The sequence below is a fragment of the Bactrocera neohumeralis genome, chromosome 3 (assembly GCF_024586455.1).
Source record: "Bactrocera neohumeralis isolate Rockhampton chromosome 3, APGP_CSIRO_Bneo_wtdbg2-racon-allhic-juicebox.fasta_v2, whole genome shotgun sequence".
NCBI classification, from domain to species: domain Eukaryota; kingdom Metazoa; phylum Arthropoda; class Insecta; order Diptera; family Tephritidae; genus Bactrocera; species Bactrocera neohumeralis.
In genome coordinates this window covers 12,560,647-12,581,045 of record NC_065920.1, presented here as the reverse complement: position 1 = coordinate 12,581,045, position 20,399 = coordinate 12,560,647, and the positions used below count along the sequence as shown (strand labels likewise).

Below are 20,399 nucleotides of genomic sequence, written 5' to 3'. Positions count from 1 at the left end.
CATAAGCTGTCACTTTTAAAGCAATAATTTATATGCATAATCCAAGGAGAGTGAAAATATTTAATAATTTTTGATATTTCTGTGATATTTATTTCGTTGACAGCGACATCTACAGTAAGTAATTGAAGACACGACGATTATATGCTATTAACTTTTGGACCAAGATTGCTCAAAATTTTGATCTAGTGTTTATATTAAGCTGTCAGAATATTTTAAAAACATTAAAATACTTTTTCGAGCAGTACTCCATTATTAAATATCCCTGGGGAGGGATGATTCACCTTCTCTCTTTAACTCATCTTCAAACTGATGTTTTTTGACTCCACAGAGGGTACTTGGTCTGAGACAGAAAGTCGTGAGCTGTTTGAGCCATATGTAAAATAATCGTTTCTAGTCACTCCCAAGTGAATGGCGCTCAGAGAACTTTCTTCACTTGAGTGAACTTCTAGTACACATGGCTCCATCCTAATTATTCATTTTAACCGGGCCATTATTAAGCTTTTATAGGCTCGCCGGAGCAAACTTCCTTATTTCGAGGGCTTAAAAATCAGTGAAAACTTGCGAGGATCTTATGTCACCATTGAATTTCCAACCAAGCCAATATGCAGAAATGATATTTTCTATATTTTCACATTCTTTCTTAAAAGCTCAAATATCAAGTTTTTTACTTTCACATTTATAAGCCTTTACTCCTAGTAAAGTTTTCATTGAGCAAAATTGGCAGTTGTTAACTCAACCATACACCTCAGTCATCTTAGTATTTTCATGAAATGGATATATTGCAGAATAAATATGTCATATTTTTATAATTTATTGCTGTATGTAATTGACTGTTATTTTAATACTTTAAATTATGTAAAAATGTGTAATACACATATATTTATAATATATATGCAAACATATGTGTTTCCGAACGTTGTCCAAAAAAGACTTTACGAAGTAAACTTTTGTTACCAAAAGCTTCAGGTCTTCACTTCCATAAGCTTGAAAGCTTTTTGTATGAATACCCAGCAGAAGTTTCAGCTGATTATGTACTCAACTAGAACGGTTGCAAATACAATATACATACATATATTAATGCTTAAAATTTTTACGATTGTCGAAAAAAAACTCGAAGAAGACAAGAAACAAAATAGGTTCTGTTTTTTATGTATATTGCATGTATATTGTATTTTATATAATTTATGATTTTAACAAAATGTCGACAAAATTCCCACCATGCTACTTTTGCATATGTCCACCCTTTTTCGCCAATTTTCGATGACCCAGTGTTGCTTTTCGGCTGAAATTTCGGCTATTTAGCACACTAATGTGTCTTGGAGGTCTTCGAGCGTTGCTGTTTGGTTGGCGTAAACCTTTAATTTAACAACATATATACATACGTTCAAACGCATGACCTTGGGGGCCCTTTGACTGAACCATTTCTCGAATGGATAGTAATATTGGGCCTTATTTCTTGCAAAATGAGCCAGGAAATGCCGATCAGTTTCTAAATCACTCGACGGTTTGACTCATTCCAATAATGACAGTATTGTTTGTTGACGTAGCTATTAAATCAGAAATGGGCCCAGTCTGAACATATAAATTTTCAATGAAAATCGCCGTTGACTTTCATCATTTCCCGTATTAATCAGTTTTTGTGCGAGCACAATCTTATACGGATACAGATTCAAATCTAACTACAAAAATCGCCATGTTGACAACGGAAAAAGACGCAACTGTGGCCTCAACACTGAACGACAGCGATATATCCTTAACTACGGGCCCTTCTTTGCTGAGAAGAAGGCACACTATCATGGAGATTATAATCATTACCGAATTTTGCAATTAAATGTTGAAGAACGCGCTCAGAAGGAGCATTACGACGACCGAGTTTTGCGCGAACAGCTTCCACAGTTCTCCGAGTGACTGTCTGCCTGTCCGTCCATCCGTCCGTCCGTTAAGATATAACTCGAGTGAAAATTGAGATATCTTAGTATGCGGGTTCTTGTCCAAAAATATTACGAGTTCGTGGATGGGCAAAATCAGACCACACTAAGCACTACCGACAGTGTGAAAATAGATGAAATTAGAAGATAACCCCGCTCACTCCCAAAATAACGGTACTGTTAAAAACTACTTAAAGCGCAATAAATCAATAACTAAATACGCCAAAGACAAAAATTTACTTCCAAGTCGGTAAGAGAGGACTTTATAAGAGCCGGTGCGAAAATTGGGCATTGGTCGTGGCACCGCCTATTTTTTGGTGAAATCTCATAACTTGGAACCCGACAAACCGATTTTGACTAATAATTTAATACGTGATATTCCAAAATGGACGAAATAGGACTATAACCATGCCTACTTATCATATAGTAAAATTTTAAATTTCATTTGATTCTGTCACCTTTCAGTAAAGAAATCAGGAAATAATTAATATAACGGTATAAACCATGCAGTAATAATAGGTTCTCTCTTGCGGTATTTTTATTGAATTTTTTTTTTTATTGAAATTGAAATGAATTTTTGATGACTCATGCCCAGCTCTTGACCGATGCTACGACTGCTACTATGCCGGTCTCTTTCGACCAATTCAGCGATTTTATCGCAATTTTCGACGAAGGGCCTTCCGGAGCGTGGCGCATCTTCGACCACCTCTACACCAGAACGAAAACGTTGAAACCATCGTTGTGCGGTGGAAATGGAAACTGTATCGGGTCCATAAACTGCACAAATTTTATTGGCGGCTTGAGATGCATTTTTGCCTTTATCGTAGTAGTACTGTAAAATATGCCGTATTTTCTCTTTATTTTGCTCCATGTTTGCGACGCTATAACTCACGAACGACTTAAAAGAAACGACAATCAATCAAACACGTGTTAGCGCGTGAAATGAGCTTTCCAAAAAGGTATAGCATGACCCGATGCGACAAATAAAACTAGAACTACGCGCTTTCAGCGCCAACTAGCGAAAATACCGCAAGACTTTTTTGACAACCTATTAATTACTTTAAAGATGTTACTTTATGACCAAAACTCGTCCAAATCCAACCAAAACTGTTCAATCCCCGATATACCGAATATGTGGACGTCAGTATTTATAGTTGACTTATTACCAGAAAAAATCGCTCAATGTGTGAGATATACAAATAAATGCAGAGAGAATCCTTGTCTGGAAATATTAACTCTGTATATCAAAAATGGGTTGAATCAGGTCAATACTTCCCTGAGCCCCCATATACTTAATATACGGATTTTCGAACTTCCGGGTGACTTTAAGCTGCATTTATCCGCCAATATTTGAGCTGTCTCAATAAAAGAGCGTATTTTACTCATAACATTGTATAATAGATAAAATTGGGCGAAACTTGACAAAGCCCCCAAATAAGTAATACCAAGATTTTTGACCATCTGGTTCCATATGATTGATGATTGTATGTGTGGTACCTTAATGAGACCCAGGGACATTTTTTTTAGTATGTGGCATGTTAATACTGTATGATATTGAGAAAAATAAATAAAATCGGGTCGATAATACATCAACTCCCATATATTACATATAATGATTTTAGTTTTTCTAACAAACCTTATGTGTCTGTCGGTGTATGAGTTATATATAGTATATGTACATATACTATATTAAATTGCTTGGATTCCGATCCTCTGACTGACCCTTTACGTCTTAAGGTAAATCCCTGGCTTTTATTCCTGCAAGTTGCAAGACTATAATATATTGGGTTGCACCTGAACTTAGCCCTTCCTTACTTGTTAAATAGTATTTTAAGTATTAAAATTTTTAACAATGTAGTAAATATTAAATTATAAATTATGTAAATATGCAAAATGAAACAAGTAAGGAAGGGCTAAGTTCGGGTGTCACCGAACATTTTATACTCTCGCATAATAAAGTGATAATCGAGATTTCATTATCCGTCATTTACATATTTTTCAAATACCGTATTTGAGTAAAGTTTTATTCCGCTATCATCATTGTATATAATTATACAGTGAAGGCATCAGATGGAATTCAAAAGAGCGTTATATTGGAAGAAGGCGTGGTTGTGAACCGATTTCACCCATATTTCGTACATGTCATCAGGGTGTTAAGAAAATATTATATATCGAATTTCATTGAAATCGGTTTAGTAGTTCCCGAGATATGGTTTTTGATCCATAAGTGGGCGAGGCCACGCCCATTTTCAATTTTTAAAAAAAGCCTGGGTGCAGCTTCCTTCTGCAATTTCTTCCGTAAAATTTAGTGTTTCTGACGTTTTTTGTTAGTCGGTTAACGCACTTTTAGTGATTTTCAACATAACCTTTGTATGGGAGGTGGGCGTGTATATGTATATGTATACTGTATATGGAAATGCCTGAAGAAAACGACTCTGTAAAGTTTGGTTGACATAGCTATAGTAGTTTCCGAGATATGTACAAAAAACTTAGTAGGGGGCGGGGCCACGCCCACTTTTCCAAAAAAATTGCGTCCAAATATGCCCCTCCTTAATGCGATCCTTTGTTCCAAATTTCACTTTAATATCTTTATTTATGGCTTAGTTATGACACTTCCGCCATTTTGTGGGCGTGGCAGTGGGCCGATTTTGCCCATCTTCGAACTTAACCTTCTTATGGAGCCAAGGAATACGTGTACCAGTTTCATCATGATATCTCAATTTTTACTCAAGTTACAGCTTGCACGGACGGACGGACGGACAGACGGACAGACGGACGGACGGACAGACAGACATCCGGATTTCGACTCTACTCGTCACCCTGATCACTTTGGTATATATAACCCTATATCTGACTCTTTTAGTTTTAGGACTTACAAACAACCGTTATGTGAACAAAACTATAATACTCTCCTTAGCAACTTTGTTGCGAGAGTATAAAAAAATGGATATCTAGGAACAATATGAAACTACATACTATAATATTTATTTTTATTAAAACACGCAGAGATCAAGATATGTAAACCAGTTGCTTATTAAAAGCCAAAAGTGTTTTTTCAGCAAAATGGTCACTTGTGGCACAAACGCGTATCAGTTTTAGACAATTGTCAACATGCAAGCACGAACTGTCAAAAAAAAAAACAAAAACAGAAAAACAGCAACAAAAAATTTTCGCACTTGCCGACAGCGGAACACAGGTGTTTAAAAGCGATTGTCATAAAATGGATTTAATTGAATAAGGATATTATATAATTCGCACATGCGATGGCAATTAAATGCCAGTTTACTTCCAAGAAGTAAAAAATCACAATTTTTGCAATTAATATGCATACATACACACATCTACATATATGTGTTTCTAAGACCATTAACGCCTTACGCACGTATTTGCAAAATACGTAGACTTTGCCTTAGACAAATATCGCGCACAGCTGATAACTGTATAAAAATTTATTTTTTTCTTGTACCTTCCCCCTCCACATATGTGTAATTGTAATTAAACTTCCCTGTATTTGCATTGACAGTACTCGGGCATGCGCTATAAAGCCGTAAATGGTAGCCTTGTGTTGTCGTCTACGGCGTAAACAACCGAAAAAGTGTCAGCTGCAATTGCCATAGCACAACAATAGTACAACAACAATTTTATTTATCAACAATAAAGTAATGAAAATACTTGCAAAGTCACAAAGAGCCACTAAGCCGCTGCCGTTTAGACCCTGTAAAGGTGCTGCTGACGGCGTAAACGACATTTTCACAGTCATTCGGCATATTGTGGCAAACAAATAACTAATTACTTCATTTTGTGTACCTCCATTACAACTGCAACAACAAAACGCGTGGCCGCTACAGAAAAAGCAAGAAGGTAGCGAACAATACATAATTTTTTTTTTCAAATTTTTTTATTATTTTTTTGCTTTAAAATTTTTGTTATTTTACAAACCTTAGTACTTGCAGTGCATTAATAGCTGCGCACATCATAATAATTTTGAGATTTTTTACGGCGTTCACTTGTTTGTCGTATGACCTCGGTCGTTGCGGGTGTGTGTGTGTGACCGATAGAGCGGTTTATTACTTCTTGTACGTTTTTGAGTTAGATCTAATTCTGTTATATATATTTTAGCGCACATATTGCTTTGCTTTAATTAAATTTAATTTTTTAATTAGCGTAAACGCTTAATTATTTCATAATTCTGAAAACTTTTATTGAAGCATAAAGCAATTGCGCGCCATTTGAGGTTAGGAAAATCTGCATAAGCGCTTGTAAATATGACTACGAAGTTTTTATGGTGACGAAATGCAAAAAATGTCTGCATGTTTGTTGCTTAATGTGTGTATGTATATCCGCCATTAACTCGAAATATTAGACATAAGTATACTTCGTGCAGGTTATTGTTGTTAGCTATTGACACAAAAAATATTTTTTTATTAGTTTTTGGCAAAGAAGTTGAAGCACTAACCATTTATCAAGTGTTTTTCGCTGTAAAAATTCGTTTTTATGTCAATTGCTTAATATAATGTCTAACTCGCTGGCGCAATACCTTCGTCGACATTCATTAATTATATTTTATTTTTATTAAAAATTGTTTTGAGTATTGTAAATGATTTTTATGCACTTAAATAACATCTACTGTCCAGAGTTAGGTATAATGCAGTCTCTTAAGTATGCTATTGTGAAAGCCGCGGAGCTTGCTTCTAATGCACCTGCAGGCAATTCTAGAGTCAACATCTATGTAGTGTTGGCAAAAGCAAACAACTTTACTTCTACTGGATGCCAGGCCACAAAGGCATCGAGAACAATGAAGTAATAGACGAGATTGCCAAGAATAGTAAACGGCTAACCAACACGAAACCGTTATCAACATTTGGAAACCCATTTATTATCGATATGACGATCAGGACAAAAGCATGGTAAAGAAAAATAAAACCCGATGGAACGAGCTTCCTGGGTGAAAAACTACAAAAGTCATGTGCAAAACGGTAGATCGGAAATACAAAAAATTTCTATCGATATGGTAAACATGGTATAATATTCATGAATATTTTTTTAAAAATAAAAGTCTGATTGATTTGGGAATATATCAAATAATCAATTCAAAATGTGCAAAAATATGTTTTTCTACGGAAATTATCGAAAAGACGATAATTTTCTGTATTCTTACATAAAAACATAATTTAAACTCGTTATAAGAAAATAGAAAAATTAACCTTCAAGCACAAATATATTCAATATTTTTTGCAAATGTTTTTTATATTCCATACACATATGGCTAAATAAACTTAACGCCCACAAAGATTTAAAGATTTTAGTTGTATCAACTTGTCTTGCTAAACTAAAATATACGTAAAATAGTAGAAACTATATGACGATAATGTAGTAAACAACAAGAAATACAGTCTAATATTTGCACATTTCCGTAAGCCCCAAATGGTGCGTCGTTCTTCAATTAATAATCCAACCAAAAAAATATGCAAATTCGGTAATAAGAAATGGTAATAGTGCGCATGGAATTGCGGTTTAATCGCAAATTATATAATATAATTTTTTTCAAGTCTTTACAAACATTTTTAAAGAATATTTGAAATTTATTATTATTAATAATTTCCAGGAAATTTTTGCCTACATGCGTACGAAGGGGTTACATGGGTTTCTTCGAGCAATAAACGACATATTTTCTTTTTTTCATATAAAAATGCTATATTTTATTTAAGCATTTTATAATTTCAAAGATATAGTACATATTTTACAAATATTTTAATGAAATTTTCAAAGTAAAACATTCAAAACTGGGCCATTAAGACGTCATTTCCGGCAGTCCTTCGGAAAATGCTGTCTCAGTGATGACGGCAGAATTTCTTACAGGACCAACCGAAATAAAAAGAAAAAATTATGTTTATATTTAATACTTTAACTAGGCATTGGACGAAGAAAAAATCAAAAAACAAAAAATTGGCTGACGTTATACACAAAAATACTAATTTTGGTGAAAATTTGTGACGTGTTTCTTTTTTTAAATAGATATAATTGAACAAACCCTACGTTCAATACCGTGTAAATTATATCACGAAGACCTGTGTAAAATTTCAGTAAGATCAGATGAGTTAAGTTGAGTTGAGTTAAGTTCGTGAAAAATTTTGACAACCGACTTTAAAAACAGTTTCGAGAAAAATTCGTTTAAAGTTTAAAATTACTATATTACGAGTATATGTATAGCTGTACTCGATCACCAACTTGTCAAGGCTGTGTCTCCAAAACTATTCCTCAAATCAACTTGAGCATTTAGGACCAAATTCTAGAGATATTGGGTAGTCAAAAAGGTCTTTTCGTATTTTGTCAATAGATGTCGTTGCAGTCGTATAACTCCAGTGCTACCAATCACATTGTTATATATTTAAATAAAACAATAATAATTTTAATTTTTTGAAGTCATGAAACATATGTAACCCTTAATAAAATCGAGATTTGTTTCTGTGCCGTTAATCCTATCGGTTTCGAAACATTTTACTTCTTTAATAAAAAGACTTAATTTTAAAATTAAAATAACAATGCTTCTCCCATTTAAATCAAAGTTCATCAAAACACAATGTGTGCGCCTTGAAGATTTAGATTGCTTGCACTTCTTAGTACACAAAAAAGGTAGCTTCACCGCAATAAAAACTTTAAAATGGCTTTTTCAACAAAGCTTTGGAATGGGCACATCAATACTGTTTGTATTTCTGTTATTTCTTAAATGAAAATTGAAAACTTCAATACTCTGCACCTTATATTGCTATGCTTATGTTTGCTTATGTACATGTAGTATGTGTGTTTATATGCATGAATGCAAGCGCATTGGTTGAAAGGTCAGGCTGCAGATGGAAAACTTCAACAGTTGTCTATTTACTCAGATGCAGCACAAAAGTGTGCAACACCTCTAACAGCAAACTAGTTTCGCCCATTGAATGCGGGTTTGTATTTACGTATGTATGTAAGTATGTATGTATGAATGTATGATAACTCCGTTTTTGTAAGCAATTGTGCTTCAAAGAGAAAAAATACCAAACAAATGATATGTAATGGATGATTTTTTGTTAAATCTCCACTTTAAAAATTAACACAATTATTTGTTGTTAGCTTTTTGCCTTCTCAACTATTTACCATTACAACCACACTTGTTTATGAAAAAATTTGTTAAAAAAGATTGTATACTCTTAATATTGCATACACACCACCGATACGAACAGAAGTCATTAAGAGCCATTGTTTACAATATGAATTTGAAGTTGGTGTGTAAAATCTGTAACGACTTCAGTACACATGTAGTCGCACAGATTATTTAAAAATCTTAACCTTAACCTGTCAGACCGTTCGATTCTTCAGAAAAGGGTATTTATGCTTTGATCACGAAAAGTTGAAGCTTGTAAAAATAACAGCAAAGTTCTGCTACTTTTTTAAAGAAAAAACACAAAAACACAAATTTAATGGGGAATGTTTATTATCATTCGAAAGAACATTATTCGGCATTTATCTCTTTGAAATTTGGCCGCAGCTACGTCTGAGATGGTCCATCCATTGAGTCCAATTTTCGATGGTTCGTTCAAGCATTTCGACTAGAAACTGGCAAATGACACGTGTGATGGCAAAAAAAGGCTACTAAAAAAGTATCTCTACTTGGATCACATATTATTCTATTCCTTGTAAGATTGTGCAAGATATTTATTTTTTGACAATTGTTGTTCGATTCGCAACTCTCCAAGTTTAAACGAACCCAAGACAGTTTAATTACAAATGATTAAATTCATAATATAGTTGTAGGTATATTTCTCACTCTGGCTAATTTGTGCGTCTGCTACTTTCGAACATATGCAGACTTTTCGTCAACAGATTACCAATATTATGTATTTTAGGGAAATACTTGAACCAATAGCATACTTAAAATATAGTGATTACTTTAGAACATATACGAACTGATTTTCTTCCGATGCGACTGTACTTCGGAACGTGCGCGCACCGACTGGATTCGGTAGAGCGCGTTCTTAGCTAACGAACAAGCGGTTGGTCAGTTGTCTCCGAGCACCTGGAGAGTCAGGATAAATATTTTCGCGCGACGTGTTTCTGTGAGTGGTGCAAGGCGAAAATGCAGAGGTACGCGATTAAATTCTGTGTGAAACTCGGTAAATCTGCGATAGAGACGTTTGATATGATCAAGCAGGCTTACTCAGATGTTGCTTTAGCAAGAAGTGATGTGTTTCGGTGGCTCCAGGCCTTTTTGGAGGGCCGGGAAGAAGTCGCTGATGAATGAGCAAATCCAAACTGAAAACGATGCTAGTTATCTTTTTTGACATCAAAGGCATCGTCCACCATGAATTTGTTCTTCCGGGACAAACGGTCAACGCCAAGTTTAACGTGGAAGTCCTCAAGAGACTCAAACGAAGGGTCAATCGTGTCCGACGAGACATCGCAGCCAATTGGAAGTTGCACCATGCCAGCGCCACACCTACAGCCGAGAGGTGTCTCACGGACTTTTTTGTTTCCTTGCCTGAAAAGGCCGATGAAAGAGGATCCAAACAGCATGCACCTCGGCTCTCAAGGCTATTCCGGAGAATGCCTTCTGTAACGCCTCAATGCTTGGAACTATACGAAAAGTCTGAAAATCTTACTTACTATTTATTTTATCAAATATCAAAAGTAAAACATTTCCCAAGCCCATTCGCATCCAAATCGAATAGTTATTGATATTTTCCATTATAACCGTTATTTTCATATAAAGATATGTATAAAACCTTGTAATAAAAGAAACGAATCAAAAAATTGTGCTTAAACACAATAGTTAAACAACAACACTACATCACTGAGCTCATTCAAGCTCAATTTACAAGCAAAAATGGAAAGACAAAAAACGAAACAAACTATTGCCTTAACTTCAGCCCACATATGCAGACCTACTATATATTGTATGTATGTAAGCAAGGCGATAGCAGAAACAACCACAGTGGGTACAACACAAGATGTTGCATGCAGCTGCGCAGCATCTGCTGCATTCCCAGCTGAGCTTGAACCAAAGCAAAGCAAGCCAAGCTGAGCAGCAGTCCGCCGCCATCAATGGCTCTGCTTGGTTAGTTGGTGAGCGCCGCTTTGGCTGCAGAGCCTCCACTACCAGTCCGCAAAGCTGCGATTGTAGCTAGTCACTTTAGCGCAACAAGTTGAAGATTTTTTCGACTGCAGCTTGACGCTTGCCGATCAGTCGCCTACTCGACGGCCAAACGTGCAGTTCATACAGCTCATGATGCCCAAAAATCAAGCGCGTCCACGCTTAGTGCTTCAATAAAAGCTTCAATTAAATTTAGTGAGCGTGTACTTTACACTTTAATTCGGAAATTTTGAGAATGTAAATGAATGCGCATTAGAAAAAAAAGTAAAAAACAAAATAGCAGAAAAGTTTTCGAATTTTATTGAAATTGGAATTGCAAATAATTTTGACTTTTTGGCTACAAAACGAAATAAAATAAGCAAAACAATGCTAAGTTGATTGAATTTGAGCGCAACAACAACAAAAATAAATAATAAAGGAGGCGTGAGTCCACAGCGCAGTGCAAGTGAGAAAGTCTTCCGATTGATTGAGTGAATTCCGAGAGAGTGCAAAGTGTTGGAATTTATTTTTAGCGTGAAGTAGTTGTTGTATTTTATAAACATTGTTGCGTTCTTACAGACATTTATGAGTGTTTAGTGAATTTTCTTATCTGGCTTTCGCTTATCACTAACTATTCTTTGCTCCACATTCGTTTGTTATCAAAATCATTGAGCACATTTTTCTAAAATAAAAGCATAAACAAAAGAAACTAAATTAAAAATCCAAAAAATACTCAACATGATTCCCCTCGATGAAGTGAGCATTTACACATTGCTGAGAATGGCGTTCGTTTGGCAACTGCTGTCGTTCGGTGTCTATTTGGTCGGCCTCCTGGCCATCGCCGTATTCTTCTTCGATAACTTCAAATCGGTGGTGTTAATCATCAAGGCGATTCTGGAGCCATATTTCCAGCCTCAACTGCCGCAGACGTTGGTAGAAAAGTTTGGCAAGTGGGCAGGTTAGTGATTGTGCTGAAATATTGTGTTTTTTTGCTGAATGTTTATTATATACATATATATTTCGTATTTAGTTTATGTATGATTTTTAGACTTACATGAATTCGTTAGTGCAAAGTGCCATTTAAACAACACTTTTTACCATTGATCACATAAAAATAGTTGAATATACCAATCAATGGTAAATGTTGTAATGTAATTTTCATGAGACCTTTGGTGCATAAAATTTCAAAATTTTACGACAACAACACTATTTTGGTCCATTATAGATAATTTAAGTAAAAAACAAGACAAATTTAACTTCGGTTGCTACCAAAACTATAATACACTTTATAAATACAAAATATTCCTTACAAAAACTTTGAACGGTTAGTTTGTATGAAAGCTATACGCTAGTGCTAGTGATCCGATCTAACCTATGCCAAATTTCGTATAGGTATCTTGTTAAATAAAAAAGTTCTCCATACAAGAACTTGATTTTGAGCGGGCAGCTAGTATGACACCTATGTATACATTATTCTGGTCCAATATTAGCGATTCAGACAAATATGCAGCTTTTTGTGAAGAAAACGATGTGTGCAAAATTTCAGATCGATACCTCAAAAACTGAGAGATTAGTTCGCGTATATACAGGCGTAAAGACAGAGGGACTCAGCTTGTCACGCTGATCATTTATTGTATGTACATATTTTATAAAGTTTCTGACGCTTCCTTTAGGAAAAACTTCGAGGCAAATTTAACATACCCTATTCTGGTTATACTTAAAATTATAACCCTGTCATGTCACTTTCTCTGCATATATAAAATTATTTTGTTGACTACTTGTAAATTTAAATAATTGTATATATAAAAACAGTTTTTTCAATTTTTTCGACTATTTTATAACAAAATGTATTGATATTTATTTATCGAATTTTATATATATCGATTTATCGATAATTATTTCTATAATTGTAAATTTTAAATATTTTCCCTCAATCATTACTTGACTATTTTATAACTAGAGTTATCGCTATTTATCGATACCGATTTATCTATAATACTATATCTATAGATTTATCGATAATTCTATCTATAATTGTAAATATTCAATATTTATGTATTTAAAAATAGTTTCTCAATCATTATTTGACTATTTTATAGCTAAAATTATCGATATATACAGATAATTTTATCTCTTTCTTTTTCCATAACTTTTGTAAATATTTGACTCAAATTGTTGATAATTACCGATAAATTCCTTTCTATCGATATCTTTTGAATACTTTTGTCTGAAGGTTTCGATATTTATAGATAAATCCCTCTCTATCAATAACTTTTGAATATTTTTGTTTGAAATTTTTGATATTCGTCGATAAATCAATCTCTATAATAACTTTTGAATATTTTGCAAACAAATTATAATTCCCCACCTGGAACCGGTTGCCCTTTAGAGCCAAAAGCCGCAAAAACTGCTAGTTAATAGATGAACGCCCTTGAAAACGAGTCGTAAGTTTACGTAACGAGTCTCACAAGTAAGCAGCAAGTCTTTAAACGGTTTTCTGGGTGCTCGCTATTATATTATATTTGGTAACATACATACATACATACTTAAGTGCACGTGCATCAACAGTGATAAACAATAACAAAACCAAAATACAAGAAGTCAGTGAAAAAAGAGATGCAATAAAGTTACAAAAACGTAAAGCGTTCGCCATGAATGACTGAATTAGTGACCCAATTAAATATGTATTTAAGTCATAAGGGAAGATTACAAAAAGCAAAAGAAGCGTAAAAACCATGAGGCCATAAACTTATATCGAAAACGACTTGCAATTGTAAATTCTTCTGATTTAACAGCAGAATTTATGAATGAATTGCCAAACACATTACCTGAATGCACCGTTGTACAACAAATTAAATGGCAACAACATTAACTCACGCAAACATACGTTAACACTTTCGCTTTTCGGTTTCTTCACTATAGTAACCCTATAGGAAAAATTTATGAGATAATGAAATTTTCAAAATTTGATAATATTTAATATTTTAGAAGAAATTATTGGAATTTTTGTTATAAATTTATAATTTTTGTCTTATATAATTAATATATTTTCATATCGAAAGAAAAAAATTTTGTACAATTCCTACTGGGCTTCTATTACTTAGCTACATATAAATTGCACTTAAACATACTTTTAAGTATAGTAAACTATAATTATAGTCTTATTGCGTGGTCGATCGTGTCTACATTAGCGCTTAGCTTTAAAAGCGCTATGGAATTCTATTTATTTCGTATTTTTTGTTTTATCTGTTATTGCATACTTCACTTGTTGTTGCTGTATTTGCAGTCATTCACCTGCCAGCAGCGTCATATTACTCATAAACAGCGGCACACGGAACCGGCTTGACTTAGATTGTCTAGCCGGCGCGTTGTGATTGTCAGCTGGTCCGTCAGCTTGGGCGGTTATTAAAATATCTAGACGTTTTCTTTTTGCTCAAGTCTTATTATTGTTTTCACATCGAAGCGTTAAGCTTTTGTTATTGTTTTATGAATTAACTTGAGTCGCGTGAGTATCACATGTTTAAGGTTTATTGCCATTTCTGTATTTCGTAGTAACAAGCCTAACGGCAGCTTGTTTTTATTTTTTATTATGCAAACGGTATGTTTATATATTTTTGATTCGCTTGACGACCTTGCGAAATATTTTTGCTTTAATGTAATATACTCAGTGCAGTTAGATTTTGGCGATTTTCAAGTTTAGTAGTTAGTTTGAGGTTAACTGGTGGTAATTATGATGAATAAGTTATATCAAACTGTAGGTCAATGTCATTTATGTCATTAGAGGACAAAATCAAGAATATAATAATATCAAATAATCTCGCACAAACTCTGACACTTCTTATTTCTCTACGAGTACTAGCTTAATAACATTATAGCCCGAAAAATACAGAACTACCAATCATTGGCATGCCAAAGCTCTGAAATAAATCTATCTATCTAATAGTCTCTAATCTCTAGTTTCTGATTTTCGCAAGCCTCAAGCATCTGTCATGCTATATCATTAGAAAAATAATGTTCTAATGACATACCTTTTCATTAAAAGTTTGATTAGAAATCTTAATTATACATATAAACACTTTCCCTTCCCCTTTTTAACTTTATTACCTTTACTTATACCAAAATCAGATTTATAAATATGAGTTCTGACGATTCGACGTTTCTTAACGCTTAAAAAAATTAACTGAAATAACGGGTATTTCAATAAGAGGGCTACAACAAAAACTGTTTGGAATATCAATGAAATTTTTTGTTCCTGGGGAAGTACATTTGATGCCATTATATATGGAACTCGATTGATTTTGCGTGGCCAGCACGGGCACGCTTGCAGAAATCCAGACGCTGAACCCAATTTTCGGTTTTCAAGCATAAATCGGCCGTTACAGCTGCAATTTCACGTTCGATATTCGTACGAAATTCATCAGTCGTCGCTGGCTTGTTGTCATAGACCATATACTTGACATAACCCACCGGGAATAAGTCTAACGGCATCAAATCGCACGACTGAGGCGATCAATTGACTCGACTATTTCTTGAGATAACACGTTCACTAAACTTGGTTTTCAATAAATCGATTGTGACATTGACTGTGTGGCTTGTGGCGCCGTCCTGTTGGAACCACATATTGTCCAAGTCCATATCATCCAATTCGGGTCCAAAATATTCTGTTATCATTCACAGTAACGTGCCCGTCTTGATCACCACGGAAGTAGTACGGTCCAATGACGTCGCCGGCCCATAAATCGCACCAAACCGTAATTTTTTTTGTATGCAATGGTGACTCATGGAGTGCGTGTGGATTGCTGCACGACCAATAACTCATATTTTGCTTATTGACGAAGCCATTCAGCCAGAAACGAGCCTCACCGCTGAGGTTGATTTTTCGATTAAAATTGTTGCTTAGCCCAATTCACGAATATACGATTCTGTTGGTGAAGCGTCTTCAGTTCTTGCGCCAGTTTGATTTTGTAAGGATGGAGGCCAAATCTTTTCGCAAAATTCGTCACAAGGACGTCACAGAGATGCCCAACATTTGGGAACGACGTCTGAGAGACTGATTTGGGTCTTCCACAATTAATGCGCTAGCGGCAGCAATATTCTCGACACTAAAGTCACTTCTTTTTCTCACTGGCACAGGAACATTTTGTACTGCGCCCCGTGGATTCAACCAATTTTCACTAGACGCTCAATTGTTGATCTGCTAGCGCTCTTAAAGTTTAGGCCACTGACTGCGAATTTCGGTAGTAAATTTTAATGGTTTAGACTCGTTGTTTCATGTTGAAATGACGAACCTTTCTGAAAAGAAATATCAAAAGAGTGAGAAAAAATATGGCTGCTGTGTGCTGTCCCTATGGATCTGCTTTTGTAGCCTCCCTATTGAAAAACCCGTTATGTGGAATAGACTTATAAGAGATGTTGAGAGCGCTAATATTAGATTCTAACATTTTCCTATATTTTTTTAATTAAATGGGAAATCCCAAAATACTTATATTATTGACAAAATAGTTTATGCTAAAAATGTTTTTATGAATTTCTTAACGTTTATTTCATTGGAAACTAAAAAACGTATCTTAATAGTTTTTTGAATACTTTTCCATGTTAAAAATCGTCGTCAGACTGGATCATTTCATATCTCAGTTCAAATGGACCAGTCTTGAAAAAAAAGTATCAATATTACAAGAGGTTTAAAAGAGGCTCTTCCAATATTCAATAGGTACGCCGCATAATTCGGTACTGGTGGGCGGCCGATGTAGCTGAGACTAGCTGTGTCACGGAAAAAAACCCCAGCAACAAAAACGATATTTTATAAATTCCAAGATCTTAAGCAGCCAAGTCTTTCTCAAATGTTTATATCTAAATTGTTCAAATTCTAAGCGCTAACTTTAAAACCACAAACCTAAAAATCAAATTAAAGAGTTATGAAAATAAAAATGCATATTATCACAGTACTGAGCACGTAGACTAGCAATTACGAACATTACTTGAATAGATATCGTTTGTAATGTACTGCTGGCACCATTACCCAACCCAAAAAAGGAGTACAATTAGCATTTAGCTGTTAATGACAATCATATGCTTTAACTACCATTTTTCTTTGTGGTCAATTTACTTGCAACACACACTATTTTTTCAACTTTGTAGTAATCACCGGTTCAACGGATGGCATTGGACGGGAATATGCTAAAGAATTGGCCAAACAAGGCATAAATGTGGTGCTCATCTCGCGTACCAAGGAGAAGCTCATAGCGGTGGCAGAGGAGATCGGTAAGCAATGAAATGAATAGTAAAATAATTGACAATATAATAGAATATTTAAATATTAGAAAAAAATTTTAAATAGATTGTGCTAATGACGAATACTCGTACTCAAAGGCACAATGCCAGTGATTCATAAGCAAATCGAGGAACTTAAACTTTGACTAATATTTTTTACAGAAAATGAGTACAAAGTGAAGACAAAATGGATCGTAGCAGACTTCTCCAAAGGGCGTGAGGTGTATACACACATTGAACGGGAGCTGAGTGGCATACCAGTAGGCATATTGGGTAAGTGCTACAAATATTTTTACTATACCAAAATCTACCCCACAAAATAAACAGTTACTTCCTTATAGAAATACTATTTATATACAAAAGTTTTATATTACTGAAACCTCTCCACATCTACCTTACAGTTAACAATGTTGGCAAAATGTACGACTACCCGGACGAACTCTCCCACATACCTGAAAATACCATTTGGGATCTGATCAATATAAATGTCGCCGCTGTAACCATAATGTCACGTATGCTCATACCAGAGCTAAAGAAGCAGAAACGTGGTGCCATTGTCAATATATCCTCTGGCAGTGAATTACAACCTATACCTTATATGGCGGTGTATGCCGCTACCAAGCGCTATGTGAAATGTTTCTCTCAGGCGATCGAGCGTGAATTAGCCGAACATAATATAACAGTACAGTGTGTCACACCGCTCTTTTTGGTCACAAAAATGAATCAATATTCCGATACCGTGATGAAAGGTGGCTTTCTAATACCGGATGTGAAGAGCTTTACACGCTCAGCCGTTTTTACTTTGGGCAAAACGGCGGAAACGACGGGCTATTGGACACATGGCTTGCAGGTGAGTGATTTTTGAATCTTTTTTTTATTACATACTTATATTAAACATAACACACTTAATTACAAAAACTTTTGAACATTATTGAGCCCAAAATTTTTAACAACAAAAACAATCTAAACATATACATATACTTTTAAAAATATGACATTTCTATTCAATGCGCGCTTTCTAATTGACGAAAATTATTATGCTTCAGTATTTTTTCATGAAACTGAGCCCAGAGTGGCTGCGCATACGTATTGCCCATGTGATGACACGACAGTTGCGTCTAGAGTACCTGACGACCCATGGAAAAAAGGTCTGAAAGACTGAAACAGGATGTATAAATTTATTAAATTTTCGATATTTTCATTATCATTCACTTACTCACGTATTGTATATACATACATCCACATATTGCGCTAAGCATTCATCCTTCATCTATGTACAGATAACCTGAAATATTGATTTAACAATTTTTGGTTTTTTGAGGTTAATAATAAACTTTTAGGTTAAAAATCTGAAATTTTATGAAGTTTCTGAAATAATATTAATAATGAAATAATATAATTCTGAAATAGTAAAGTATGTGTTAAAATTAATTAGTATTAAGCAGTGTGAAAAAAGTTTGTTGGAGTCTAACTTTCACGGCCAGTGCTAGTTTAGACGTTTGGAGTTTCTACGGCCGAGTTCAATGGACCGAAAATTAAACTAGTTGCAGAAATTCCCTAAATAAAGAAAAACTTTACAACGATTGTGCGCCTCGCTTTGATACAAAAATTGAGTTATGATAACACAAGTGGAAGCAGGTTGTGTATAAATGAAGAAACTTTAATACAATTCATCAAGTTGTCACAAAAAAAGTCGTGAAGGCATCTCTACTATAATTTTTCCACGAGGGACCCCACCTTAACTGGAATTAGCCACAACACACACGAGAACTGTGTTAGCTGAGTTGGTAAAGTTTCTCACTCGTCTAGCGATGATTCTAAGCGATCCATGCTTGGAAATGAAGTTATGAGAGGTATAAAATAGAGCTCTTGATATTCGGCTAATCGACTCACCGGATCATATATATCATCTAGCGAAAGGTCCTCTATTCGAATAATCGATTTTCAAGTTATTCGAATAATATAAGAGCCCTAGTTTAAAGCATAATTTTTTAAAAAAATTCAAATGGGAACCTAATACATATTGGAACTTGTATTGCTATTGCACAAAATTATATTCCTGGATAACAAACGGAGAGCATAGGGATATGACATGAAGTTGACGTAATCATTTAAAAGAGGTAAAGAGCGGCTTATGACTCCCTGGAGGGCAGTAAAAGGTTATTATAACTCAGAACGCAGCAGACGGAGAAGCCAAGTAAAAGAGCAAGATAATCTGGTAATCTGAGTATGTCCACAATGTTTCTAGCTTCGGAGAAAAGAATTTTGGGATGCTGGAACATCGCCCAATATATTCAAGTTGACGAATCGTAAAGAAAAGTTCAGGATTTTCAGCAAAGGTCGAAACTATACAAATATTCTATATCTCATATATATATATTATAGTACAGACTATCAGAACGTCTTAGAGCTGAACACAATAAGTACGCCGCTTTCTTTGGTGCTACTGAAACTGCGTTTATTTTGATTGGAGCATAATGAAGATTGGAATAAACTGGCCAACTCGGCGCTCAGATTCAAATACAGTGATTTTTGAAGGAATTGGAGACTGCGAAATTTTTGTGAGGCATCTGTCAAGTCACTGTTGAAAAAATTTTCACTTTTAGAACGCTAAGCAGTTAGAAAACGATCAGATATTAGATATGGTTGATGTAAGTTTAAAAAAGTTTTGTTTTCGTGTTTTCATAACAAATAAAGAATTTGTATCCCTTCCACCATGCTCTTTGATTAATAAAGTATATATGTATATATAATTTTCTACCAACCTTGTAAATAACTTTTTCTAATAGCATCTCTACGCATTAGAGCAGGTCGATTTTTTTAAGGCGAAATTTAAAAACTCTGAATAATCGGTTGTGTGGGAGATGTGTGATATAGTTGTTCGTTCTGACCGATTCCGACAAATGATCAATGGAATATCAAAATGCACCTACGTATTCAATTTCAATCGGATATCTCAAAAGCTGACGAATAAATTTGTATGGCCGCTAAAAAACATCGATTTAAAAATCGCTGACTCGGTTTTAAAACCATAGTCTCTTAGGAAAAGTTGTTCAGAATGATCAGTAGAACATTTCCCGCATACCAGATATTTA

General features: G+C 34.7%; 1 protein-coding gene across 2 annotated transcripts; it reads left to right on the top strand.

The window, feature by feature from the left end:
* The first annotated feature begins 5,510 nt into the window (after positions 1-5,510).
* On the top strand, positions 5,511-20,018 carry LOC126752883 (inactive hydroxysteroid dehydrogenase-like protein 1). 2 transcript variants are annotated; one of them, XM_050463900.1, is made up of 6 exons: positions 5,511-5,789; positions 11,792-11,992; positions 17,173-17,295; positions 17,467-17,577; positions 17,706-18,154; positions 18,351-20,018. In XM_050463900.1, exons 2-6 carry the CDS (start codon positions 11,815-11,817, stop codon positions 18,456-18,458), a joined length of 969 nt encoding a protein of 322 aa, XP_050319857.1. In that variant the 5' UTR covers positions 5,511-5,789; positions 11,792-11,814; the 3' UTR covers positions 18,459-20,018. The 2 variants fall into 2 exon arrangements, with proteins under 2 accessions (XP_050319857.1, XP_050319856.1); XM_050463899.1 differs by lacking the exon at positions 5,511-5,789 and having other exon boundaries at positions 7,650-11,992.
* Positions 20,019-20,399: the final 381 nt, after the last annotated feature.